Below are 27,161 nucleotides of genomic sequence, written 5' to 3'. Positions count from 1 at the left end.
TCCATAAAGTACAAAAGCACAAAGTATGATTTCCGGATACACATCCTCTGTAATAGAAATTCAATTAATTTGTCTACTCATATTCCTTATTGCTTCCTAATTCGCTGACAACCCAACATACTATTAAGATCACTCCGCACAAGTTGGATTCAGTTATGTATTTCTTACGAGTCGTGATACAGGAGAACTCAATGAATTTGAAAATAATAACATCCATCAATAACAAATAATAGATTTTCTCCAACAAATTTCGCAATAACATATAGCACAAAGGTATATAAAAAGTGATACATTAGAACATAACAAAAGAAGCAAGCCTTCTATAGAACATGACATCAGAAAACAAGCACCCTGTATGAAATGAAATCATAAAACAAGCAACCATATAGCATAAGACATCTTCTCCAGATCTATGTCCAGGACACAAAATTCAACATATATTCATTTCTCCAGCTGCTTTTAAAGCTAACAAGAGCTCCAACACCAACATCTATCTAAAAAATAAAGTTACCTCACTAATCAACTTTAACCATACCAGAGGGCTTAGTAGGTGAAGGATTTGAACATAGAGCATGCAAGATCTTGCTATCAGAAGAACACTGCGACATCTTGAGCTTCTTGCATTTCCATGTTGATGTAATTATCATCGAGAACTGCCCATCATCAGACTGTTTTGCATTGTTGAATGATGAGTGTCTTTCTACATGATCCAACTCAGATTCCTCAGTCACTGAATGATCCACAAAGCTCGGAGCCTCTTTGGATTCTCCCTGATCCCTGGCATTACATTGACTTAAAGGCAATTTCTTTTGCTTAATTTTCACTTTTTTACCACCAGAACTTCCTTTATCCATAGACCGATGATGATGCTTTTCTAAAGAACAGCCAGATTCATCCTCTTCCCTCTCAAAAAGGTCATTTTTGGAACACACCACAATCTTTTCCTCCAAGTTATCTACAGAATGTCCATTATTGAACTGAACAACTTTATCACATGAAGCAGTTGAGTTTCCATTGGACACAGCACTACCCTTAGGAACCTCCTCTTTCCCAGAACCACAAAGCTTCTTCTGTTTATTGCATGAAATTCTTGGGGAACTGTTCATAGCTCGATGCAACCTCCGGGCCAATTCTTCATCAGTTTCTTGGCTCCCTGCAGGCTGTTTAATCCTATACAAGAGCTTGACTGCCACGTGTTTCTTTCGTGCTTTGGTTTTGGCCGGGCAACCCTTTCGGGCAGTTTCACTCCTTGAAATATAATCTAGTAACCCTAAGGCATTCTTGGCAGCAGTCTTGGCCTTCACAGCTGCAGCCGCTTTTTCCATTGCAGTAGCTCTTGCAGCAGCAGCAACCTCAGCAGTGGCCAAAGCTACTGACTTGATCGCCTCAATGATCTCATCTGGCGAAGAAGTGGCCGAGTTGATAATATCACGGAGACGGGCACTGAGATCACTAGAAATGAAAGGAAAAGGAAACAAGAAATCACAATCACAGACCTCCTTCTTTAGCCCGGCAAGTAGTCGCTTCCGAGGAGGCAAGCGGGTGTTGAGATCAAAAGAATCCATTCAATACCCTTCAGAATCCACTACTTATGTATTCGAATTCTGGAATCAGCTTGCGGTATCAAATTCGACCTTATTGACCTCAAATGATGAATTCTTTCAGCCCATCAAAACAACCTTCGGAATTGTCAAGGAATTAGCTTTCCAATTTCCACTATCAGTATTCAGTTCTTGGAACCCACCCTTCAAATTCCATAAAGTTCTGGGAAGAATTCAGCGATCAAAAACCACAAACGAAAGCCATTTCAGAGAGCTTATAAACAAAACAAGGTGACAAGATTCCAACTTGCTGACAAATTCTTGCAAATTTACGATAAAACACCAATTTAAAGGTAAAAGCAGTCAAATTAAATCCAGAATTCAGAGTTCGAGATGGATTAAGGAATTCTCCCGAGTATCGAAACATAATTAAGTGACCATGAGATCAAACCAACCGACCGAGATAGCCATAGAATAGAAGGATCGAAATCCCTACCTCGCTTCGCGATCAGGGTGGATTAGGGTTTCCCTCTCGGGAATTCGATGAGGCGCTCCGACCAAAGATGGAATTTTTCTCGGAAGCAAGACAGAAGGATCCCCAAAACCCATGAGAGAGAGAGAGAGCATTTATCTCATTTCTTTATGTTTATTTATTTATAGAATGTCATCCACCAGGGCCGTTTTCCCCGGTAATCCTCGAACTACCAAAATACCCCTGGGGCGGGGGTGAGCACTCCGAATGCCACGTGTAAAGAATCCAACGGTTGGATTCATTGTCAAGAGAATGAAACAGTGACGACCCGAGCCGTTGACAGAATATAGCAGACATTATTCCTTTTTATTACGTTTTCCATTCTTGCAAGATTTGTCCTTGCCATGTACTGATCTTGGAAACTTTTTTTTTTTTAATGATCATACATAACATATACAGATGCACCAAATAAAATTAAAAAATAAAATACTTCAAAATATCAGAAGCAATTCTTTCTGTCTAGCCCATAAAATACTACCGAGTGACTAGCTATATAAGCAGTCACCTAGTCCGCAGCTTCATTAGCTTCACGGAAAATATATTTGGTCTGAAAGGCCCTTCATCCTTCATCATTGTCCAGATATCTCGGAGCAAAGAGTGGGCGCAACCATTACTCCTAGAGCCTTTCGGATCTAACTGATGATCGTTGCCAAGTTCCCTTTAGGACGATGAAACTAGCCCATAAAATCTCAGAATGATTTTTAGGTCATGGTATAGAAATATAAAAGATAAAATTATTAAACATAATATGTCAAATTTTAGGGGCCACTGGGCTAACAGCATGTTTATTTGTTTTAAAAACTAATTTAACAATTGTTTTACAGCTTTTGTTAATACATAAGTATTTAATATGTGCCACGGAAAAAATAAAAGCTTATTTAAGTATCTACCAAAAAAGTTATTTCAATAAATTTTCATTAGTAGCCTTTTTAATTCTTTCAAATTCTAAAATATTGAGATTCCTTCTAATTCTTTATTTTTGCAACACCACCTACTCACTCAATTCTAAGACTGATCATGGACCAGGCCTCGAACCTAAATCATATTCATTTTTAATCAGAATTTTCGCCGCACTTATTTAAAATTTGATGTTTTATGCCCAAGTCCAACTCAGAATCAACCCTACTTAATTTTTATCTCTTCACTCAAATCTTAGTTTTATTATATACTAATAAACCACGATTGTCTGAAAGTTTTTATTAAATATGATAGGAGATATATGAAAAGATAGATATGAAAATAGTTAATGATTGTTAAAGGTTTACTAATAACACCTCATTTCTTACATTTTCATGGCAGGCCTGATTGTCATGCGGAAATATGAACTATAGTCTCAAATTTAATTTAAAAAATACAAACGATCATTCCATAAGATTCTTTATTATACGGAGACTCTACCGTACTTCTAAGGTCATAGATAAAAGCATCCAAGATTTAGTATTGTTATTGTTTTTGTATATTTACTTTTCTGTAAAAACAGTGGAAAATCGGACAGAGATTAACACTGGAGACAGCATTAGCACAAAAATTCTATCATTCTTTGCTTTTATTTTTTATTTTTTAAAATGATAAAATTTTGCTGCCCAAAGTTCTAAAAAATTGTTATTTTTTCTGAAAATGAAAGAGTTTCATAGTACATGTTGCTTGGTGCCCTAGTGGACAAATGACCCTCCAAGTTATCTCATTTACAAATATTCGGACATAATTTCTGTCAGAGTTATCAGAAAACATTTTGCATCAATCCCTGGTTGCCGAAAACAAATGCAATGGAGGATCAAATTGCCAGTCCCTGAGACTTTTTGGAGGATAAAAGCTCATACTCAGCAGCAGTTAATTACTGCAACCAATCACTAGATGGACCATCTTTTTCACTCTCAACTACAGCTGCAAACGCACACTTTACTGAAGGTGCACAGGCATTTAGCGGATACCTCCGGAAAGCCAGTATATATACCTCTGCAGTTGGGACCATGAATCATCTTTAAATATGAGTATAAATTCCTACAGCTAGAAAAGAAGAATCTAACGTTTTTATTTTTTTTGGTACATCGGCGGCTCACACCATACAGGTGTGGATACATCTAACAAAATCAGAAAACAAATACTGCGTAAAGGCATAGGCACAGCCTCGTGGTCTATCCAGAAGAAACCTCCAGAATATTGAAACGCAAAGGAAGCAATCCAATTTGCAGCACCGTTCGCCTCTCGATATATGTGCGTGGCCTGATAGGAGTCAGCCTCCCCCAGTGCCTTGCGAATATCGTGGAGCAACAGCCGATCCTCGACTGAGCACCCCCGTTTCTGGATTCACCCAATCACCATGGTCGAATCCCTCTTGAGGAGGAGGCGACCCATGCCCCGTATCCGCCTCGCAAAAGAGACACCCTTTCAAGCCGCTTTAAGCTCAGCGGTCACTACTGATGAATCAAAAATCCGTCACAGTATTCACAGCTGAGCAGCTGTGCACAAGGCAGGTCGCTTAAGCTATCCTGAAGCAGAATGTAGCTGCCATGTTGACAGGGTCAACAGCAGGAATACATCCAGAAACATTGTTCAAATATCTTAATCAACATTTGCAAACAATTGTCCAGGATCCAAGTATCAGAAATCAATGACTGTTTGCTGAGAATAGCTGTCGTTTGTCAGCTTTCTCATCTGATCAGTCCCTGATAAACTGCGCATCCGTTGTTCAATCTGCAAGAACCCACTAGGGATGCTAAGAACAATTTTCTTGTTAATTGTTCATTGACTTCATCATCAAATGCCTATTTGGCAAACGTCCTGCAACATAGACCTTTGATTTCATGTTTGACTGAGAGTCTTCCCAGAGACCGGGGACTTGAAGACTGAAGAAGGTGGTTGTGTATGAAGGATTTTTACTTGCCCCCCTCTGCGCTGTTCTCACTCATCCAACATTCTGAATTGGATAGCTTCCCATGTTGCTAATCACACGGATTCTACTCTCCAGGACTCCATCTCCTGTGTTCCCATGCAGCTTCGAGATCTTCTGTACTCCGACTCCAGTAGATATATCTATACTAGGGCTGTTTAACATAGATGCATTACCAGAAAAGTAAGGTAATTTCATATAATTTGGTGAACGTTTTCTATGGAGCGATTTGAAAATAAAGATGACTTATTTTGGTTATTTGATATATGTAGGTTCTCCTTAATGCTGACTAATGTGGATATGACACGAGCAAACATTTTTCTTATATACTGCCGTAGTTATCAGTCAGCAAGAACGGTAATTGACATGCTGTGATGCTTTTTATTTTTGTTTTCTGGTAAGCATGGTGAGAGACTGACATTGTTTCTATTCAATGAGTGAGCTGAAGAGTGAATAACATACAGACTTTGGATGCAATGATATGATGTTCGTTTAATAAGATCTTTTGAATTTGATAGATGTGTAAGTGCCTTTTTTAGTCCCTGTCCATGCTATGCTCCTGCCTGTGCTAGTGTTCCTAGCTGGAGCTCAGCTTGGACAGAGATTGAGAAATAAACAAGCCTGAGTCTGAGGATTCAACAAAATTAGTTGGTCATTGATCATCTATAGAAATAGATGTCTATTTCCCCCTCTGTTTGGTGGTGTTTTATTTTATCATTTGCTCCACCAAGCAGCTAGGTTTACCTAAATGAAATCAGCTGTCATCGGATCATCAAGATGGTGACAGCACATTAATGCAAGAATGCATTGCCTGGGAATGATTTTTCGCTTTTCTGTCAAAATGTAGTATGCCGATAATGTGAAAATTTTGCATGTCCATATTATACTCCAATCGAATCTTAGGTTCATCAGCAACACAAGTCATCTTCAGATTATAAATTCTGCAGGTTGATAACTTGTTACATTCTAGTCAAAACATTCTGGTTATGTATTTACATTCTACCTTACAGTTTAGCAAATTTGCATGCCTGAGTAAGCTTGATCGATCACAATCAATCGATAGTGTACGTAATCCTGAGATATTACAAGCTTAACCAATTTTTGACATAATGCAGAGTAGACTGGTAAATAATGGATGTGGATTGATGTGGATTGGCAGCTCAAATTGTCAAAGAAGCTAGAATTCAGTTACAAATTATATATGACAGTAAAATATGGTATATGCGAAGCACGTGACCTGAAAAATTATGGATAAAAGAATGCAATAGAAAACATACATACATACATACATACATACATACATAATGGTGATGTTTGAAAGACATTCATATATGAAAATTATTCTGGTTGTTCATGTTGGGAAAGGCTTCTAGATATTGAATGATATCATTGGTTGCAAAAGGATACTAAACATAAGTAATATAGCTGGGAAAAAAATGAAATATTTCATGTCCCTGAGAAATGTGGGCAAACACAAGAATTCATGTTAAATAGTACAATAGATGTTGGTATGTCATCCACATGTTCCTTGTCCACTATTTTAATGACATAAACAGTAATACTAAAAGGTCGGAACATGGTTTTATGTGTTATCCCCTGTTCATTGTTTTGATCTTAAGACTACTGGCTTTACACAACGAGGTCAATTTTTATGGTATTCGATAAGATCCTTGCCCTGAGACTTCCAAATGACTGTACAAGATCCATCTGCTGGAATCTTCAATACATCCAATATCTAGACATTTCAAGTATTTGGCTTGTGATATCATCCTGCTGCATCATGGTTGGTCAATTTGACTAGATCATCAGAACTGTGCTAGATCATGCAGTCTTCGATCGAGTTAATTCAAACATTTTTGAAGCCCTACTACTAGTGTCTGTGCTATTCTCACAGTTACAGTTCATATTACCTATATATGCATACATGATATTCCTGACATGATCCCTAATGGACTTGCTATTAAACATGTCTCTGTTTGCACTTCAGAACATTTTCATTGTTGTTCCTAGTATCCAAAGGGAGATCGGATACCAACAAATATGAAAAATTAACAAATAAAAAAAATAAGAGAAGGATTGTGAAGATTTGGACATTTGGATGTCTGCTCTCCCAACGGCTTGCCAGCGTCCACTTTTGTCATAGGATAGAAGCAGCATATCTGCAATCTTTATGCCCTAGTAAGTGGAATGGATCACTTAATGAACAGTTTGGCCATTCTGCACTGATTTGTTATGTTAAAATGACTAGCCAATAGAGTACTAGAATGATCGGACAATCTTTTGCAAATGATCACGACTGCTCACCATTCTGTTACTTCCGCCAATTTTGCCTCCATTAAACCTTCAAATCGACAAATAACTTTTACAGAGAACTGTCGAGTTTTATTCGAGCATGATATCACTCTTTGTGGAACCAAAAACCTTCTAAGAGAATAGCTCTATTTAGATGCTATGGAGGGGGGAATGAGAATGGAGGTTTCCAACTTGGAAAGTTTCAGCATGATCATATATCAGTCTAGGCATTGCGAACCTCCATTTTCTAATATTCATTTCCTTTGTGCGGCTTCCCCATCATCAAAGTAGAAGTTTAGTGCCAAAGTATCATGCTTGAACATAGTTATATAACTATATAATTTAAGCAGAGTAGCAGCGAAATCAAACAAGACTGACTACATTTTAATAATGGATCTTTTCACCATTAGGATCTGCATTAAGAGTAAATCAGCAACCTATTCAAAGGATGCCAAACAGTCATAAGTCTTCAGAATCTCAGGATGCATGCGCACGTTGTAGAAAGTATTCTGTGAGGAGCGTATACTGCAATCCTCCAAACAATTTTTAGCATATCCTTGAAATATCACCAGTTTGTCAGCGTGGAAGCTACGATCAGCAAAAACTAAAACTAGAATGTTACCCAATCAAGTCGTAGCTCTCTCCTTGTTGACAAGGACTAAAACTTCGAGGAATTTCCATCTTCCCAATCAAGTGATCAAATCCTGCAATGATAAGAATCAATCAGCAGACTGAAAAGATATCTAGTGGAATATTAAAGGAAAACTAAATTAGATTAAACCTACTTGAGTTTGATAGAGCATTCTCATAGAAAGACATTTGGCCTAAAGTGCCATAAGACCTTGAAATGCCATTTGATGCATACATGCCCTGTCTTGGATTGGTCTCCAGATCTATAGAACGCAACTCAGGGTTCATTTGTGTTCCATGAATGGAGATATCATCTATTCTTGAAGGCAGGCTTTCATGGGTATGTTTCTCTGACTTCGGCTTCTTTTCACTTGGGGATTCATCATCTGCCTCTACTTCGGAATCGGTATTATTTGGTAATGCAGCACTCTGCTTCCGCTTTGACCGTGCCCTTCTATTCTGGAACCAGTTATAGACATTTGTTTCAGAGATCTGACCATGCTGTGACAGTTCAAGAGTAACCTCTTTTATCTTCTGCTTGCTTGGAGTCCCATTGCCTTGATCAAATATGCTCTCAAGAATTTGTAGCTGCATGGGTGTTGGAGTCCACCGCTGCCTTGCAGTGATCTTGTGGCCCCCAGGTGTCATCAGAGGATCACAGTACAGTCTCCCCAGTCTCATTCCTAAACAACAAATAACGAGAATAGCCAAAGGAAATTAAGAGAGTATTCCTATGGAACCAACCTGCTTAATCCACAATACTGGACATCAATTTTTGAAAATCTATCACATTAAGAAAGAGAGGGACCTTAACTAAAGTTGTAGCTATATATTGCTTGTAGTTTCATGAACATCAACTTTAGGGGTGGCCTACTCTTACAGACAGGTAGAATTAAGTAGTGTAACTGTTCATCCATGCAAGGATCTTCGAGGGGCCTCATTTTTTTTTCTAAGTTTCCTTTCAGATGATATATATGGAAGATGGAGGTTGATCATTTGAGTTATTTAAATGCTGCAGCATTGTCCAGAACAATATATAAGCTATTGCAGAAAAGAATAGAAATCAGGATGTATCTTGTGACATATTGTGATAGACATCACAATCTTTCATCCAACATAGTATATGTAGCTGTTCAAGAGCTAGTCCTGTATACAGGTTAATCAAAAAAGATGGGAGTAAGCAATTACTGATGCATCTGGGCATTTTGGCAGAATGGAAGTGGTGTTTCAGAACTTTGGATTGCAGAACATAGTTGCACTAATGTAGCCTTTGTGTTGGCATACATAGTTAAGATACATTCCATATACAAAGAAAATAGCTCTAACAAGAAAAATAGATAATCCATATTAATCAAAAACTAAAAGATTGCCAAGCTTTTAACTAGTACTAAAGCAAAATAGTTCTACAGAGAAATTTCATTTTGCAAGAAATGTTGGATGACTTTGACAAGGCTCTATTATCATGATTGCATACTTAAAGTTGAAACTACTGTCTCAGGCTCCTTCAACCCGCACTCGTGTATCCTTCTTAACTCATTTTCTTCGACCTAGATCTCCTACCAATCTTTTAGCATGTAACAGTCAATTTGAACATTTCCAATATAGCAAAAGTTTCATTCTTGTGTTAATTTTTAAATGGATAGCTATAATTGTGAAAGTAGCAGCTCTAAAAGATTGTACTGCCTCAGTGATAAGTAGGCATCTTTCATTGTTCTTGAGTTGTCTCATGATGATCAATAGGCATGGTTCATTGTTCTCCAACCATCTCATGACAGCAACAAAACTGTAACCATGATATTGCCAGCTAACTCATCCTTAATCTCTCTTAAAGCATCTCTTCATTCTGTAATATCTCTTTTTTTAAAGATATCCAAGCACTAATTGCTACCTGCGGTGTCTCAGAGTAAAGACGGAACAAGGTCCAAATCTAATAATTAGACAATTTTTGAAGTTGGTGGTAGGAAAAGAAGTAACAAGGCAAAATATAAGTTTAAGAAAAAAAGAGAAACTACAGTCGCACAGTGGCTTCTCTAGAATCAGGTGACAAAAATCTAAACAAGAGTTCAGAGAATGACGAATATGTATATCATTATTAAGAACATGAAGGATATTTAGAATAACAATGAACACAAAGAATTACAACATCATAGTTGATTGGCACAACAAACTCTTCTGCAGATCCATTTTACGTGGAAGCAACATCCATATCAACTCTTACTTGACCATCGATATCGAACACCTCTGCCTCAGACCAAACAAAACCACAACCAAGCCAACAAACCTATCCTGTCTGTTTGGAAAGAAATTTCGCAGAAAGGAAACAGAAGAAGTGAGAATTACTGGAGAAATATGGGAAGTAGAGGTATTCGTTTAGGAAAATCCACACAAAGCAATCCTCAGTTTTACTTTCTGATTACAGGTTTCTGAGAAAGGAGCAGCCCATATTCAGATGGACACTGAATGTCCTCCACATGCACCGGTCCTCTGTATATCTCTTTACTAACCTAAACTCGCAGATAATATGACTAGATAATCTAACTACAAAGATTAAAGGGCAACTAAAGGATGCACAATCTAAAATTCCCATCCCAAGTATTTCTTCAGACTGGATAATTTAAACCACCATACCATGGACAGACAGATCCCTCTGGATAACTCAACTTGAAAAATCCTGCAAAAACCTTGTGGAAAAAAATCCTGCAGAACCCTGACATTTTTAATAAATGTACAGTTACACTGATATGAAGCCCAAAAGGAGTCACACTACAACTATATATCAAGTGAACAGAATTTTATAGCACAAGCATCGTCAATAAATGCTATTGCCGAAGCACTTGTTCTGAATGCTACAAAATCATTAAATTCCATAAAGGCAATAAAAATAAATGAGCCTTCGGCTCCATCCAACACGCAACAAATTCATGCATAATCTATGAAAAAAGAGCAAAACAGAACGAGGAGTTAATAAAGAAAAGCCGGACAAACAAAGCACTGAATGCGAACAAAACACACAAGGAATGAAATCCAAACAACTACCAGTCAGCCAAAAACCCCAACAAGAGGCAACAAAAGGGGATCCAATTAAGAGAGGCTTCTCCCAGAATCTCTCCTTACTTTAAAAGATCCCACCTTTCCCATGAAAATGCCCGAAAGAAGCCCATTTGAGAGAGATAAAGCCAAAAAGATCGCATCTTGCGAAGTCGGGGCGGGAGTGGAGGAGGAGAAGGAGAGGCACCTGCGAGGGAGTCCTGCTGCGCAGTGACGGCCTTGTGCATCTCGACGAGCTGCTCGCAGATGGTGGCGTAGACGGAAATCTGGCGGCGGAGCACCTCCATCTGCTCGTCGGTCATCACCTTCATGTACAACACCCCGTCCGTCATCCCTTCCCCTCCTCCCCTCCTCTCCTCCCCCTCTCCCCTGTTGCTCTGATCACTATTATTAGCCGCACAAGCCATCTCCCACTCCATTCCCCCCTCGCCCACTCAAAAAAATCCCTCCTTTCTCTCTCCCATCTCTTCCCCTTCTCTCTTTGTATGCAAAAGTGGCAAGTAGAAGAAGAGATGGAAGGAAAGTAGAAACGAGGGAAGACGCGCTCCAGCACGAAAGGAAAGCACGCGCGGGCACGCGAAGATCGTGGACTCTCTCTCCCTTCCTTAAAGTACGTTCTTTGTTGCTATATATGAAGAGATTGGAAGAACATTAGTCGGCGTAGGAGGGACGGGAGTGGAGTGGAGGCTACGGATGGAAAGACAGAAGCAGAGGGCGTGCGGAAGACGCAAGTCTAAGACTGAAGATTCTACAGTGGAGAAAGAAGAGGTGGGGGTGGGTGGAAGTGAGGTTGGTGTACGTTGAAATCTCCATGCGATATAATTACTACTGTCAGGTCAAAAGTGATGTGATTTTTTTTTTTTGCTGGCAGAAGTGATGTGATTTTGATATATCGTGCTGGTGGTGGTGATGGTGTTTCTCTCTCTTGTTGGTGCGTGACGTTGGGGTCAAGCCTTCCGTTCCATTTCCATCTCTGGTCCATTCCCGCTGCGTTTTTGTTAAGATATACATTGCTTTAGAGAAAGTTGAAAAAAAGAGAAATATCGAACCGGACCTATCGGAGACCAGCTTAACTGCGACTATATATTCAGCTCGCTTCTTCTTCCATCCAAAGAAAGAGAGAAAAAATTAGGGATAGAATTTGCCGGCACAACTCTTGTGAGATCTAACCTATAATAGACCGTATTAGACTAAAGCTGGCATGCCTAACTAACTTTAGCATTTGACCCAAAGCGAGGTGATCGGCACAGAGGATCGCGATCATAATCCTCTACTTCTTTTCCCTCTCTTCGGTTGAATGGATAAACTATCCAAGCTAGAATAGACCGTATTGGACTAAAGCTGGCATGCCTAACTTACTTTAGCATTTGACCCAAAGCGAGATGATCGGCACAGAGGATAGCGATCATAATCCTCTATTTCTTCTTCTCCTCTTCGGTTGAATGGATAAGCCACAGCAATAGTGGTTGTTGTTGATTTTGTGGGATGTTCGAACAGTTGTCGGCCATTGGGTCGCTCTCAACCGCTGCAAGAATTACAAGCGAGTGCAACGACCCCAAGTCTATCCCCTATCTGAAGCCCTTTAAATACCCGAGTCCTCCCCCCTCCCCCAAGAGTTGATCCACCACTGAGCTCCCACTTCTTTTTTCTTGCCATCGATGACTAATGCGCCACCACATTTGAGCTCCGCCCCCTCGAAAACCCCTCTTGATCTCTTATTTTTTTCATTGCTAAGTTCTTTGAGCCAAGCTTTGTCGCCCTTCTTTCGCCGAAATCCAATACAGATGCCAGATCTACCACCACAGCCATCTCCCAATGAGTCCCTGCCTCGACTTGCTTCTCTCTTGACCTAGGAAGCTGCCCCCTTGGGCAGCTTGGGGAACTGGCTTTCCTTTCTCTTCTGTTTCCTCTTCTAATCCTTTATTTCCTTTCATTCATTTATTTATTTATTTAGCTATGGATTAGTTCTCAAATTTTCTTTTCTCTCTCTTGACTCATAGGCCAGACATGATGATTGATCCAGGTTGACCCATACCATTAACAACCAAATGCAGACTCTTGATTGAATCGGAACTGAGATTCTCCCTCTTTCTCTCTCTAGACAAGCTTAAGAATCCTAGTGTAAGCCTTGCTTTTTTATTGCTCGGATCCAAATTAACCCAATGTGGAGGCCCTAAACTACCCCATTACCTGGGCGGTAGATCGATCCATTATCCCAGCCCCAGCTAGATTTTTTTAAAATTTGGCCACTATTGATATTCATTGAGTCACCTAAATTATGTATGAATCTGACCAATTGAGTTCTCCTTGCTCGGACTACCCAAGCAACCGGACACTGCCACTTGACCAATCTAACTTAAGAGCATGAGGCTGTATCCCAAATAGTATTTTAATTTTTGACTTCGCTTAAATTCTAAGATGACGATGAAATTTAATGATATTAAAATAGGTGAATCTGACCCACCTACCTGAAGTAGGATTTTAAAGCGAGAAGAAGTAAGTAACCTAATGCTTCAAAGTATGTTTTTCAAATTTTGATAAAATAATAATTAATTTATTAAATATGATTTTTTTTTATACTTGTTCAAATGGGCCAGATATGTTATTATTGCAATAGCAAGTCTTTTTGTTTTAAATATATCATGTGTTATGTTATAAAATTTAAAAAATATGATTGGGTAAATTATAAAATTTGTTTATATATATGTACTCTCAGCATGGCTATGATCTGGCCCTGCCAATGAAAATTATTTGTTGGCCTTGTCGACTTGTAACCTAAGAAACTGGTTTTGATATCGAACCACCGATAATTAAAATAGTGATATTCCACTGGTAGTTAGAATAGTGGTATCTGGCATTTTGTGCATTCTAACTCATGTCACTGGGTTACAAGGCTATAGCCTAATATTGGATTTCTAGTATCAATTTATGAAAATTATAGTAAACTTCAAAAGAAATTTATGTATTATTCGAGAATTGATTTATTCTCGGTCAATATCTTTCTCTCTAATTAATTATTTGGCATACTTAGACCCCACTTTAGGGTATTATGCTACTTACTAGGCTAGTGTAACTCATTATTTTTTTTCTCTATTTTTCAGATCCGAATGCATGATTGCTCGGAATATAGAAAGTACGCTCGATCGTCTGAAGATATTCTCAGTAGTTGGAGTTCTAGTTAGAATATTTAGACTAGTTAGAATATTTTATTTAATTTGAATGAATGGTTAGAATAGGTTGACTTATGTTACTTCTGAACAATCGATGTAAAAATTATTTGCATAAGATCTCGATCAAATCAATTTTCAAGAATCATTATTGCTTTGATATGATCCATAGTTTTGCATGCTTGTATAGTCCGCCACGTAGGTATGCAACATCTGTTACACTCTAAATTTATAAATAATAATTAATATTATATTGTTTATTAAAAAATTGTAGATGGCTCTACTGATGTAATGTGATGTTGCACAAGGGATCATGAATATTGTAAATAAAATTTTGCAAGTTTACAATATTTACAAAGGTAAGCTAACGCTAGCAGTGACATTAAAACAGTTGTTATATGCACGAAACATTAATTTTGATGCAAGTTGGTCATTTGTTAGTGAAGTTAATCAAGATAATTTATTGTGTAATGTATTGTTTCATACATATTTTTTATTGTTGATGTTCGGTTATGGCTGACAATAGAACTTTATTTCCTTACAAGATTTCAACCGATTTGAATGAAATTTTCTAGTTTTTCTTCTAATACATGGTCAAATTGCAGGTGCTAAATGAATTTTATCTAGTTTTGCAAATACCTTGTATGAACTAGTCAATTTGGAAACATTCTAGCCAAAATAGGTGTAGGCCACTGCACAGGGGCCAAATTGTGTTAGACTATAGTAAGCATGGGCTACAAATCTAGAATGGGAAATCTTACTACGTAACTAGAAGCACTTTTTTCGATCATAACTATTAAATGAGAACCATATTTTTTGGTAAGAACATGTGAACCATAGGGTCAATAAAGTGTGGATTGGAAAAAGTTTTTTTTTTTTTTGGGTAAAAGCGGCTACTCATTTCATATAACTCTAACGTGAGTACAACCTGCTAAATCGCGGAAAAATAAAAGATGCAAATAAGGATGAACGTCATAGTCAGACGTCCAAGTAAAATCTCTGGAATGCCGGGCAACATAAGAGGCGACCCAGTCTGCAGCCCTGTTCGCCTCCCTGAACACATGTCCTATCTGAACATCGCCCATCAACCGCACCATCCTACGGGCCTCCCGAATAAGGGGATGACCATCCCCAAACTGATCCGTCCCTCGGAGCCAGTCGACAACCATAGATGAATCTCCCTCAAGGCAGACCCGCTCCACACCAAGTACTTGCCACACATAGTAATTGGAAAAAGTTTTGGAGAGGTCTTCATACCATCAGTCCAATAGTGCCAGAACTATAGAAGTAATGCTCCTTAACAAAATACCAAGCATAAGCATTCTAGAAGGGTAGAGTAAGCTATCAAAACCCTTTTGAATATGTGTGAGTAGATGTAGTCATTTGTGACTTGATCGGCTGTTTGCACTTGTATCAGGTGGAATAAGAATGCGTTCTCACTCTCAAGGAATCAAAACTCCTAGTTCTAGAGTCATTGCCAAGCTATTAGTGGTCCAATGTATATTATCTTAGATACACCTTGTTGAATCATGTCGACCGTACATAAGCAATACCAGGATGATCATCATATTGCACTTAGATTTTTTTTTTTTTGCACTAAAAAGATGTTTGAATCATATCCCCACTCTGTGTGGCATTTTTGTAAGAGAGACAAGATAGATAATTCACTCTAAAAACTATCAACCATCTAGTTTGCATCAATCTCATGAATTGTGCTAATCTTGTCTTTATTACAAGGTATCATCAATACAATACTCCTTAAGTGCTTGTATTGGTGCCAAGAATTTTAGTAGCAAAAGTGGTAAACTGGGAAAACCAAAACTGAGAATCTAGGAAGCCTTATAAGCTAGATTCATAACTTTTGCTGCTTCTTTTTTTTTACCCTTGTCTTTTTTTGTAAGAGGGACAAGATAGATAATTCACTCACAACTTTTGTAAGAGGGACAAGATAGATAATTCACTCCAAAAACTATCAACCCTCTAGTTTGCATCAATCTCATGAATTGTGCTAACTTGTCTTTATAACAAGGTATCATCAACACAATACTCCTTAAGTGCTTGTGTTGGTGCCAAGAATTTGAGTAGCAGAAGGAGTAAACTCGGAAAACCTAAACTAAAAAACTGGGAAGTCTTATATGCTGGATTCACAACTTTTGCTCTCTTTTTTACCCTTGTCCTTTTTTTCATCAGGATAAGCAGAAGCTTTGTCAGCCATGCCTTATAATTTAATAGTCAAAGAAGAAAATAACGGAGAACTACACTTATGGGGAGAGAAGTTTCAAAGATTCCACTTACCATTTAAATTATATTATGCATGCTTTGCCACTAGCACTATTTTCACTTTTCACTGGATTAACACTAATAATTCTTTATGTTCTAATCACATAATTGAGTGTACGGAGATAGTTTAATGCTTAGAGGACGTTGTATTGAATATATTCATGGATGCATCTGTCCCTTCCACGAAAGGTCAAGGTTTTTCCACAAATTAGCATCCGTTTCTACTACTATGTGCACTCAAATGTCAGCAAAGGTCTTTTCACAAGTCCGGTCATGGTTTCTTATCAATTAATTGAATAAATTTCACAAGTCCGTTGGCTTCCAGTAGCCCACGTTGTTCAAAACTCTATAAACTACGTTTGAGAGCAGAATTAGAGAGAATAGAAGTTATTTAATCCAGTTACTTTATTTCTTGTTAGCCAAAAACTCATGAAACCACTCGAGTTAAATTATTTCTACAAAAATATTTATAAAAGATTGGTACAAATTTTTTTTTTTTTGTCTTCCAAATCTATTTAGCCAACTTAATCCATGTACAAATAAATTACTTCATCATATAATTTACTCAATTTTCAAATAGAAGGATGGGATTTTGGGGAGCAATAAAGGAGACAAATTAACAATGGACTGCATGTGGGCCACTGCCTGATTTAATAATGACCTATCCTATCATCATTAGATTCGGTTGGTAAAAATGCCATTGGATGGCAGACATGCATGCATTCAAGGATTCAACAAACCTGGATATGATATCATATTTTACTCACACAAATCCAACATAGTTTGGTCTGATTCCATTTAAAATTTGGAACCTGAGACCCCACTATATAACCCAAGCATGCTTTCACGGCCAAGTATCACCCAAGGAATTCCCTGCAAGACCCCAAGCATGAACTCTTGGAGTCGCACCATTTTAGGGCTTTCGTTCAAGTTTACTGGTTTCATCAAGCCTAACATAATAATTCATGGCAAAATTTGAGATTCATGTTGGACATTACTATCATACCTCTCATATCTTTATTGCACCTCTTTAAGTTATCGTAAAGCATATATATATATATACATATATTTGCTACACCTCTTCAAGTTATTATCATACCTCTCATATCTTTATTGCACCTCTTTAAGTTATCGGATATATATATATATACACATATATTTGTTACACCTCTTCAAGTTACTATCATATCTCTCATATCTCATAGTTTTAGGTAGAACTTTGTTATAATATGTATATATATATAATAGTAATGGAGGACTTATGCAAAAATTATATATATAAATTGGATGCATGGCTTTTGTATGTAGTTATTTCTTTTTTATTGGGCAGTTTGTTGTTACTTCTGCATTTGTCTGTTTCCATTAGTTTGGCTTGGGAAAGGGATTACAATTTCCACACCCTTTTTCTGTCTTTAATGCTTGTGATTTCTCTATAGTAGACTTGAGTCTTGACCATGTTCGTTGGACTTTTATTCTCTTCCAGAAGATGAGGGAACTTTAAGTCATGAGGCAAGAGAAAAGGCATCATATGTCACTTGACTTGTTACGTGTTTGTGGGTGGGTGCGCCTTTTTGAAATTTGCGTCCGACCAGCCTTTGTTGCCATTACTGTAGTCCTTCACCTCTTTCGGCTGGTCCCGCTGCTGAAAGTGATCCCTTTGATTTGAACCTTTAAGCGGTAGGTCTACCAACGAACATGGGTACCGTGGAAATTAAACGCAAGGTGGCGGTGCAACAGCAAAAATTTATTAAAGATCCACCATGGTGATTGCCCAGCGGTGGTTGGGTGAGAGCAGCTTTTGTTATCAGAGACCATAGTACTAATCTGCTTGCAGTGAAAGAAAGAAGGGGTGTCGTTCCTTCGAAGCCTTGACTTTTGGGACAGAGCTCAGGGTAGTATGGAAATGAGTTTCCTATGCGAGACATGTTCTGCAGGCTGGTTGCATCATTTTGGAGGAAGACTCAGCTTCGTTGATCGTGCGCCTTCGAGAGAAGAGGCGGGAGGAGGTGGAGCACCTGCTTCTGGGCGATATGCGACGGATGTTATGGAAGTGCCGGGCTATTCAGGTCAGGCATGTCTTTCGAGAGACGAACCAAGTTGCTAACTGGGTCGCCTCGTTTGCTGCTCACCATTCGGGAGAGTTTCTCATGATTCAGCAGTCCTCATTTCTATTTGCTTTGTGTTGTCTTTTTGCTTCTGATGCAGCTGGTTGTACTCATATTAGAGCAGTATGAGCAGCCGATGCGCACACAAAAAAAAAAAAAAAAAAAATCCACCATAAATCTAAAATAAAATTATTTTAAGTAAATTTACTTTATCTTGGATCCCCGAAAAATCTGGTCTACCTACTATTTTTTTTTATCTAAACTATGACTGTTCAACTAGTTACATATCTAAAGGACAGTTGGATTCGATGCTTGAAAATTGGTGATTTAGCTTGACAAGTGATAGTGGGTGGTAGGGTTGAAATGATCAGGATTTGTCCCAACTTTTTCTGTCGTAGTTCTCGAAAAGGGATAAGCAATGGAGATTGAAATGTGTTCTCTCTCTGGTGCACACATATTGGCTAAAATATGGCTCGAGTTTAATGAAACATACCGTTCCCAGCTGATCCTACTAATTAAAGTTGTGAGCTTAAAATCTAAGCTAAAGCTCCACATTGCTAGGTTGGCTCGTTGACAAGGCACCCTTCATGGAAGGGTGTGGATTAGGTTAAATGCCCACCAAAAACAAGAGGAGACTTTGAAATTATCAAAATTATCATCATCCATCCAAAGCAGAAATTTGGACTTGCCACGGTAAAGTTAACCACTAATGCAACAACTTACAATCATGTCATATATGAAATACACCAGCGATAAAATTAAAAGGAAAATACTAATAAAATTAGTTTAACTCAATCCACAAAATGAATAATAATAAAGTAATTTTCTATCTCTTTCTTATTATTTTCCTAAAATCCTATCAACGTAATGACGATGAAAATGATAGTACATAAGAATATCAACATAATATCAACAATCACATTACAAAAACTTCTATAATAAGCTCTCGATGCACGGGACAATCCAAAATCAGACCTAAATTACATTTTAGGCTTTTGGGCCAATTAAAATTGTGTTTTTGGGTTTGGAGATTTTGTAGTCAACCAGTAGGAGGGTGGATCCTGCCTTTATTTTTGGTTGGGTTGGGTCAATATGGGCCTCTTGTTGGTCGGTTTAGGCTGGTGTTGGGCCAAGTCACCAAGTTGCACCCATATCTCATGTTGGCTACCAAATAAAGCAGCCTAGTTGCGTTAATCTAAGAGAAGGTTGACTCAGTTTAAACTCATCTTGGTTTTAGAATAAGCATGTGTGTAGACCGAGTTAACCAGGCTCAGGTTGGTTGTGGAAGTACGGATATGGGAATAAATAAATAAAAAGTTAAGAAAAAGGAGAAGAAAGAAGGAAAACCAAGCTAACTCAATATTGAAAAAAATAATAGATTTTTTTTTTGCATAAATATTATCTTAAATATCAAATTTTGCATGAATATCCTTCCACAATTGATATTTTTATATATACCCTTGTAAAACACTCATTTTGCTATTTTAATTTTTTATCCTTATTTTTGTATATATATCCAAGCTATCTAACGTCGTTAAAAGTTAACAGTTTTAAATTAAAATGACTGAAACATCCTTAATGGGTGGATGTGCAAAAAAATATTTATAAGATGATTGTGATGAAAGACAAAAAAAAAAGTAATTTCAGAATTCTATTTTGTTTTTAATTAAAATTAATATAGTTTTTATTAATGGTATTGAAAAACTATTTTATTAGGGTTATTTATGCAAAAACAGTATTTTGTAAAAGTGCAAAAATAAATATAAATTTTAAAAAATATTTGCATAAATTTGAATTTTTATAAGGATATTTATAAAAAAAAAAAACTCAAAACTAAATAAACAAACAAAACTTAGCGAATTGCAGGGTAAAAAAAATACAGCTAACACCCTGTTTCAGGGTTGCCTTTTTCAAACTAATAAAACTCAATAGCTCCCGGCGAGGATCGAACTCGCGACCTTTCGCTTACGAAGCGAACGCACTACCACTATGCTACGGAAGCGAGACAAAAGGGAAATGAATGATAACCATTAATAGGTGAACACTAGGAAGAAAAAAAAAAGAAAAAGGAGAAAAGAAAAATAATAATAATAAAAAAAAGATGCAAGTGCACAAAAGACTAATAACCTTTAGATCTCGTGGTTATCAAGCAGCAACAAGTTACATCATGAACCATCATAAATTAGAACAATTGAGTTGCCCTTAAGCCACGAAAATATATAGAACATGTCCTCGCATCCATTCAACGGCATTTCCCAAAGACACACCAGATATCTTCCTGTGGGATAATTCAATCCCCAAAAATTCGAAAGTGTGTCACTTCCAAATGATACAAACTTATGACATAAACTATTAGGTCTCAACCAGAGACGGAGTCGAGCGGAAGAAAGGAAAAGAATTGGTAGACTAAAACTCTTCTTTAGGTGAGAGCGCAGCACTATACATTGGAACAAAAAAAATATCTCCCTCCCATATTCACTCACCCAACCTTCCATTTATCCTCCCACGATAACTCCTTGATAACTGACTTGTAAAAGATGACTTGTGAAAGGCTGAGCTCTTCGCCAGGCAGTGAGCTCACAGACTCTGGAGGTGTATAGGCCAGTGCAGGGGGCTTTGCCGATTTCCCACTTGCTATTTGCCGATGATTGCTTGTTGTTGACCAGAGCGACTAGGCAGGCGGCCCATGTGATTAGAATGATTTTCCATGTCTACTGTTCTGCTTCTGGCCAACGAATCAACTTGGCCAAATCGACAATTCACTTCAGCCCGAAGACCAAACCTCAGACAAGGGCCGCTATCATGGAGACTCTGGGAGTAGGAGAGCAGGAGAGTGCTTTGACATATCTAGGGGTGCCGATACTTGGACGACGACTGAGGCGAGGAGACTTGTCTCCCCTTGAGCTCAGCATCAGACGCAGGATTGAGGGGTGGCAGATGCACACACTATCCATGATGGGCAGAGTCACATTGGCTCGGTCAGTACTTAGTTCTATTCCGACATATCTTGTGTCCAACACTGTTATTCCTTTATCTTCCCTGAGGTTAGTTGAGCAGCTCATCAGGAATTTCATCTGGGGGAGGGGTGGAATCCACCTGGTGGCATGGGAGGTGGTATGTCAGCCATTTCGGCACGGTGGTTTGGGGGTGCCTTCGTTGGTGGCGAGACGGGAGGCGTCTGTTATGCAGCTGGCAGCCAGTTTCATGTTGGAGTCCGAGAGCTTATGGTCCTCCCTGATGAGGGCTAAGTATGGTGCACTGACGGTTGGTGTTAGGGCTGGGCGGCTCCATTCTCCTATCTGGAAGGAGATTTGTGCTAGAGCTCCATTGGTACTTCCGGCGATCCGGTGGGCCATAGGGGATGGACGGTCGGTGGATGTTCTCGAAGATAGCTGGACGACTGATCTACCGTTTAGTAGACTTCCGACCATGGTGGACTCGGGCAGACTGTCGGGGCATAGGGTCTGTGACTTGCTTATCCCAGGGGAGGGGAGATGGGATGTGGATCTGATACGTGAGGCCTTTGGGGAGCAGTTGGTGGAGAGGATTTTGGCTTTACCGATACCGACCCGAGAGGAGCCAGATAGATTGGTATGGTTGCCGTCAGGTCGGGCGAGGGTACGGACCAGGGGTGTCCACGCTTGGGCCAGTAGGGAGCCCGATAGGCGGATTGACGGTGGCTGGATATGGAGGATGAGGGTGCACCCCAGAGTGGCGCTCTTTCTTTGGAAGGTGGCCTGGGGCTGCCTTCCGACCAGGAGTGTGTTGGCTAGGCGGGGGATGAGGTTGGATCTACTTTGCGAGAGGTGCCTGGATGCTGAGGAGACTATTAGCCATGTACTGCTTCGATGCCCTATTGCTCTGCAGTGTTGGAGACGTGCATCTGCGTTGCTTCCTCCGCTGTGGGAGACGTTGGAGGATATGCTTCGGTACCTGCGTGAGTCTACGCGGAAGCCGAGTTCTGCTGAGACAGGTACTATAGTGGCTTACTTAGCCTATCATATTTGGTTGGATAGGAACGATCGCGTGTTCGAGGGCGGGCGATCCTTTCCTCGAGTTGTGATTGAGAGAGCCCTACGGCAGGCGGCGGAGGCATCTATGATGGCCTCATCGTATCCACCCGAGAGGGCCAGGGATATCTGGGGTACCTGTATTGCTGTCTCAGCGTCCAGGTTTCGATGTTTTTCTTGGGTACCCCCAACCCCTGGTTATCTTAAGGTGAATTTCGATGGTGGCATGGCAGAGGATGGCGCCTCGGGGGGCGTGGGCTTTGTGATCAGGGATCATGTAGGCAGTCTTGTAGCTGCTGGAGGACGGAGTACACCGGGTACGACTGTCGTGGGAGCGGAGGTGCGGGCAGCCTGGGAGGGCATTTTGTACGCGAGACGGGTGTTGGGGGCCGATTGCCTCTGCCTCGAGGGTGACTCCTCCACGGTGATTGATTGGATATGAGGTGTTGATACATATGGGGATGGCCACCCCCTGATACGGGATACGCATAGATTGGTGCGGGAGCTGACCTTCTGTCAGATATCTCATGTATATTGGGAGGCGAACAGTGCAGCAGACTGGGTCGCCTCCTATGTTGCTCGGCACTCTGGGGAGTTTCTCTGGACTAGCTTAGAGTGCATCCCACACTCCTTATTTTGTTTAGTTTCCTTTGATATGTCAGGTTGTATTCACGTTAGAGGTACTTGAAATGAAATACCGCTTTGACCAAAAAAAAAAAAGGCTGACCCGTCACTACATCAACTCGTTCCCCACGTCCTTGCGTGGGGATTGAGTGCCTGGCGTCCGCTCAACTCATTTCCCACGTCCTCGCGTGGGAGCTAAGTGCACGACGTCTGCTCCCAGTCCCAAACGTGCTATGCTTTCTTTGTCTTCGCAACGGAACCATCATCAGAACGATACTTCCTCTCGCTCCCAGCTCCATCACGATCGACTCTCTTTCCACATGCATGCCTCGTCCTCACACTACCCTTCACTCCCCGCGATTCCGACGCGGCAGCTGCCATGCATGGAGCGTGATCCAAAGACACCATATAGCATGGGTTCAGCTTCGAAGCTCATCGGGGTCTGAAGCACCCATCATAAACCATAGCAGAACCAGTGTATTGAAATTTAAATTGAGTTGATCAATCAATGATCCTTGTTGCTAAAAACTCAAATTTTATGTCATCATATTAGGAGGAGGGGCGAAGGTGTGCCGTTTCGGTAAAAGCACCCAAACAGTTAAGGTTATGTGGATTTGTTGTACTCTTGGCCAGGTTAAATGCTAAATAGTTCATCCCTTGCTTATGATATCCAAGAAAGTTTTGCGAAGTGTAGACAACTTTAGCTAATGCTAGGACACTCCTTTTCAAGACGCCAACTTGCCAAGAGTATCTAGGCATGTCAAAAGTCTAGGCACTTTCAGAGTTCAGAAATAATATGAAATATCCATACAGTGTAGCCACAAATTAAAGTGAGACTACCAAAGAAACAATGCTGATTGAGGTATATTAAGGCTATAGTACACTTCACAAAGCATTCCGCCAGCACATTTACATGAAGAGAGACTGCATGATATAGCAGTTGGAATTTAAGAGAAGGGATTAGAGTCGGATAAAAGGAAGAGGGAAAGAAAACCGACAACTGAGGCTTGGAGGATGCAATTTCATCATCATTGTGCATGTTCACTCATATTCATTCCAAATAAACTAAAATGCACAAGGTATTGTGCAAAGGCTACCCGTGTGTGCAGGTGATTTGCTTTCAATGAGACTAAATTTGCAAGACTTGCAGTGGTGTTATGCATAAATGCTGAATGTGTAGGAGATCACTTAAGCTTTCAGCAAGGTCTATAGCCCAGCTTCTAACTTCAGAAGATATAGTAACTTGTGTGAATAAACATCATGTAACATGAATGATATAGTTTCAATTAATGCACTTCGCAGAGGGTGAAAAGGCCACTCTCTGCCAACAACTGCTATCAGTTGGTTCGGACTTCTTAGCTAGCAGCTCGCCAAGGGTTCAAATTCTGGGTATTGATCCAAAAAAACAAAAGGAAAAGAAAAGATAAGAAAAGAAACGCCTGCTACAACAAGATTTATAAATATATCAATACAGAGAAACCACTCCTAACAGCTTCCAGAACTTGTCTGCAAAAATACCATGTCTACTTGATATTTTTCAGCACTAGGCCAAGCTCGAGAGCAAGCTGAGAGACCAATGCAATTGTAAGATAGCCTTTAGCTGAGTTCAAGAATAAGCTGACCAGTTTAAAAAGAAAGATAAATAATGCCACAGGTCAAAAAAAAAATTACACAAATTAATAGAAATCTAATATTAAAGGTAGCTCGAGAAAGGAATGATTACCAAATGAGGATTAACAAAGCCAACCAAAATAGTACGGAAAAGGTTTGATGGTTATGGTTAGACTTTTTGACACCAACTATGAATATAAACTTAAGAAAGATTACCTGCAGTCAGGATGAGTTGATAACTGATCCTAACGGGGGAAGGCAGCAGGATAATTATTCGTTAAATAACTAAGCAGGTGCCAGTGCTTTTAACAGGAAATTTCAAAACCTCGTAAATGATTATGATGCAGGCTCATTGAAGTACATGAATTGAAGAAAGGCAACAACAGACAGGAATGTAAGCATAGAACTCTCTTTTGATTGCCAAAGTTTTACGAAAAAGACAGCGTGCTAATTAAATAGATAGGCAGAAAGCATTCTACCGAAGGGTTATATTACAAAGCAATATAGCGTACCCAAAGAGATTTTTGATAGATAGCATTTTCTGGGATGATAAGCAAGGCCTCAATTAGGGGTCTGTTCAGTAGAGATTTTTGATAGGAAAAATGCACAAGCTTCTTGCTGAAGCACTCAGCAGGACACCACACAAGACCCTCATGGGAAGCAGATCTCGGTCTTTGTTGAAGACTATGGGCTTCCAACTTCCATTCCTCTCGTCACTCAATAAATATTTGTTAAGTGCTTTCTGCCGGATACTTATAAGTAATATGGCTTCTGGCAGGAGCAATTCCTATGTGGTGCAAGCCAAACCATCTGTTTTTTTTTTCCGTTTATTCCTGACTAAACAACGCAAATCTCCATATCGGATATTAATTATATATTACCTGGTCTACATATTTATGTCTTTATAACTTGAGAGCAAGACAAAAAGACCAATACAAAAACACATCTATATCTTTGAGCAATGGTGGAGTTCGCTTGTCTAGGTGAGGAGTCCTTTACACAAGGGTTCCAGAGTTTCAAATTACTGACATAATATAACAAAATAAACAAATAAGTGGTTTGATCGAGTGGATTCTTTCATTTCTCAACCTATACTATGATGTCAAAATTGAAACGAGTGATTAGAAATGCTCCCTGAAGGTGTACTATAAGGAAAAATAGAAATGGATGATTGAACAAGCTCACCGAGGGCACAGCGAATATCCACTTTTACCTTTGGTTTTCAATTCTATCGTTACCGTTTAGTGCAGTGAGAGTCTAACAAGTAACAACAATGTCGTCCGATCAACAAAGAAGCCATATTACGCTTCTAACAAATAGCAGATAGTTCTCTGAACCCACAACCTATTTGATAAAAAGGCTTCACTAATGAGAGACTGCACATGTTCAAGTGCTTGCTGTAAAAAGCTTAAAATCAAGAATTCCACAACATAAAGGAGAACGGTGAACAGACTGCTGTCAGTTGTTCAGTTCTATCTGCCCTGTCATATGAAGCTTTATACGAGACGAGATGATAATTTGACTGCAGAAACACCCCAAGTTGTATCCCACGCCTTGATCATCATCCTCTGAAAAAGCTGGCATCTGATCCTTTCCAAGACATACCAAGAATTCTAAAGGAGAAATACACCATGTTGGAGAAATTCCAAACCTGTCTCAAGAAGTTGTGGAGCATGTCCGCATAGCAGAACTAAAACTAAGGTTTCTTTCATTACCATGCTGACCATCCTCAACAAAACTGTTGCAAATTAACTTCAAGCCCCCAAAATCATTTTAAGTTCAAAGTGTAACATTTATGTTAGCCTAATTTATCCTCAGAGATGTTTCTCAGAAAAAATCTTAAATATCCGAAAATTCATCTCAAAAAAAAAAGGGACATTCAAGCCAACTAAGGAGTTCTGCTGTCACCGTTAACACGTTACACGTCTTCCTAATGATCACAACATTTTCAAAAAGATGTATCAGAAAATCATATTAAGAATAGCTTTCCTGGAACTACTGATGTTGAGTTCATTGACATCATGGTGAAATCATATTTAGATGCCTTATCACACAATTCATAAAGAGAGAGCAGTATTTGAGTCAGAGACTATATTGGTGATCTTACTTATAACTCAAAAGGTTGTTTTACAAGACACTGGATCAAATTGCCAACACATTACAAGTTTTTTATAAGTTGAGAATAACGCTAGAGATATCATCACCCACTATATACAAGAACAAAGTGCCACAACTACGTATGGTGACCTCCATTTTGTGATTCAATAAAAAGCTTGATAGTGTAAAATCCTATATAACTAATTCATTCCCGATTACATTTAAAAATAATCACTACTGACCTTTTTATCTTATTGATCCTTCAAGCAAGGTTTATAACTTATAACAGAATAAACTTATCAACAGTAATATATGCATGGCTGGACCTGATATG

At 39.2% G+C, this 27,161-nt stretch overlaps 2 protein-coding genes and 1 non-coding gene across 3 annotated transcripts; all 3 read right to left on the bottom strand.

The window, feature by feature from the left end:
- Nucleotides 1-234: 234 nt before the first annotated feature.
- LOC103723269 (uncharacterized) lies at nt 235-2,177 on the bottom strand. Its single transcript, XM_008814150.5, has 2 exons — nt 2,038-2,177; nt 235-1,764 (listed from the first exon to the last, which is right to left on the bottom strand). Exon 2 carries the CDS (start codon nt 1,563-1,565, stop codon nt 516-518), a length of 1,050 nt encoding a protein of 349 aa, XP_008812372.4. The 5' UTR covers nt 1,566-1,764; nt 2,038-2,177; the 3' UTR covers nt 235-515.
- A 5,308-nt stretch (nt 2,178-7,485) lies between these two features.
- On the bottom strand, nt 7,486-11,730 carry LOC103723261 (WUSCHEL-related homeobox 8-like). Its single transcript, XM_008814140.6, has 3 exons — nt 11,121-11,730; nt 8,041-8,568; nt 7,486-7,959 (listed from the first exon to the last, which is right to left on the bottom strand). The coding sequence occupies exons 1-3, from the start codon at nt 11,350-11,352 to the stop codon at nt 7,874-7,876; spliced, it is 846 nt and encodes a 281-aa protein (XP_008812362.2). The 5' UTR covers nt 11,353-11,730; the 3' UTR covers nt 7,486-7,873.
- Nucleotides 11,731-20,415: 8,685 nt separating this feature from the next.
- On the bottom strand, nt 20,416-20,487 carry TRNAT-CGU (transfer RNA threonine (anticodon CGU)). The gene has a single exon. It is a non-coding gene; the product is annotated as a tRNA-Thr (tRNA).
- Nucleotides 20,488-27,161: the final 6,674 nt, after the last annotated feature.

The sequence above is a fragment of the Phoenix dactylifera genome, chromosome 10, assembly GCF_051530095.1.
Source record: "Phoenix dactylifera cultivar Ajwa chromosome 10, Ajwa_hap1_PhDact_Kaust_v1.1, whole genome shotgun sequence".
NCBI classification, from domain to species: Eukaryota; Viridiplantae; Streptophyta; class Magnoliopsida; order Arecales; family Arecaceae; genus Phoenix; species Phoenix dactylifera.
This window is presented reverse-complemented; position numbering and strand designations above follow the sequence as displayed.

Coding starts and splice junctions, on each gene's coding strand:
- LOC103723269 (XM_008814150.5), bottom strand. CDS start 1,565: ATGGATTCTTTTGATCTCAACACCCGCTTGCCTCCTCGGAAGCGACTA.
- LOC103723261 (XM_008814140.6), bottom strand. CDS start 11,352: ATGGAGTGGGAGATGGCTTGTGCGGCTAATAATAGTGATCAGAGCAAC. Junction 8,569..11,120: donor GCAGCAGGACTCCCTCGCAG/GTGCCTCTCCTT, acceptor TTTGTTGTTTAG/GAATGAGACTGGGGAGACTG. Junction 7,960..8,040: donor GAATGCTCTATCAAACTCAA/GTAGGTTTAATC, acceptor TTATCATTGCAG/GATTTGATCACTTGATTGGG.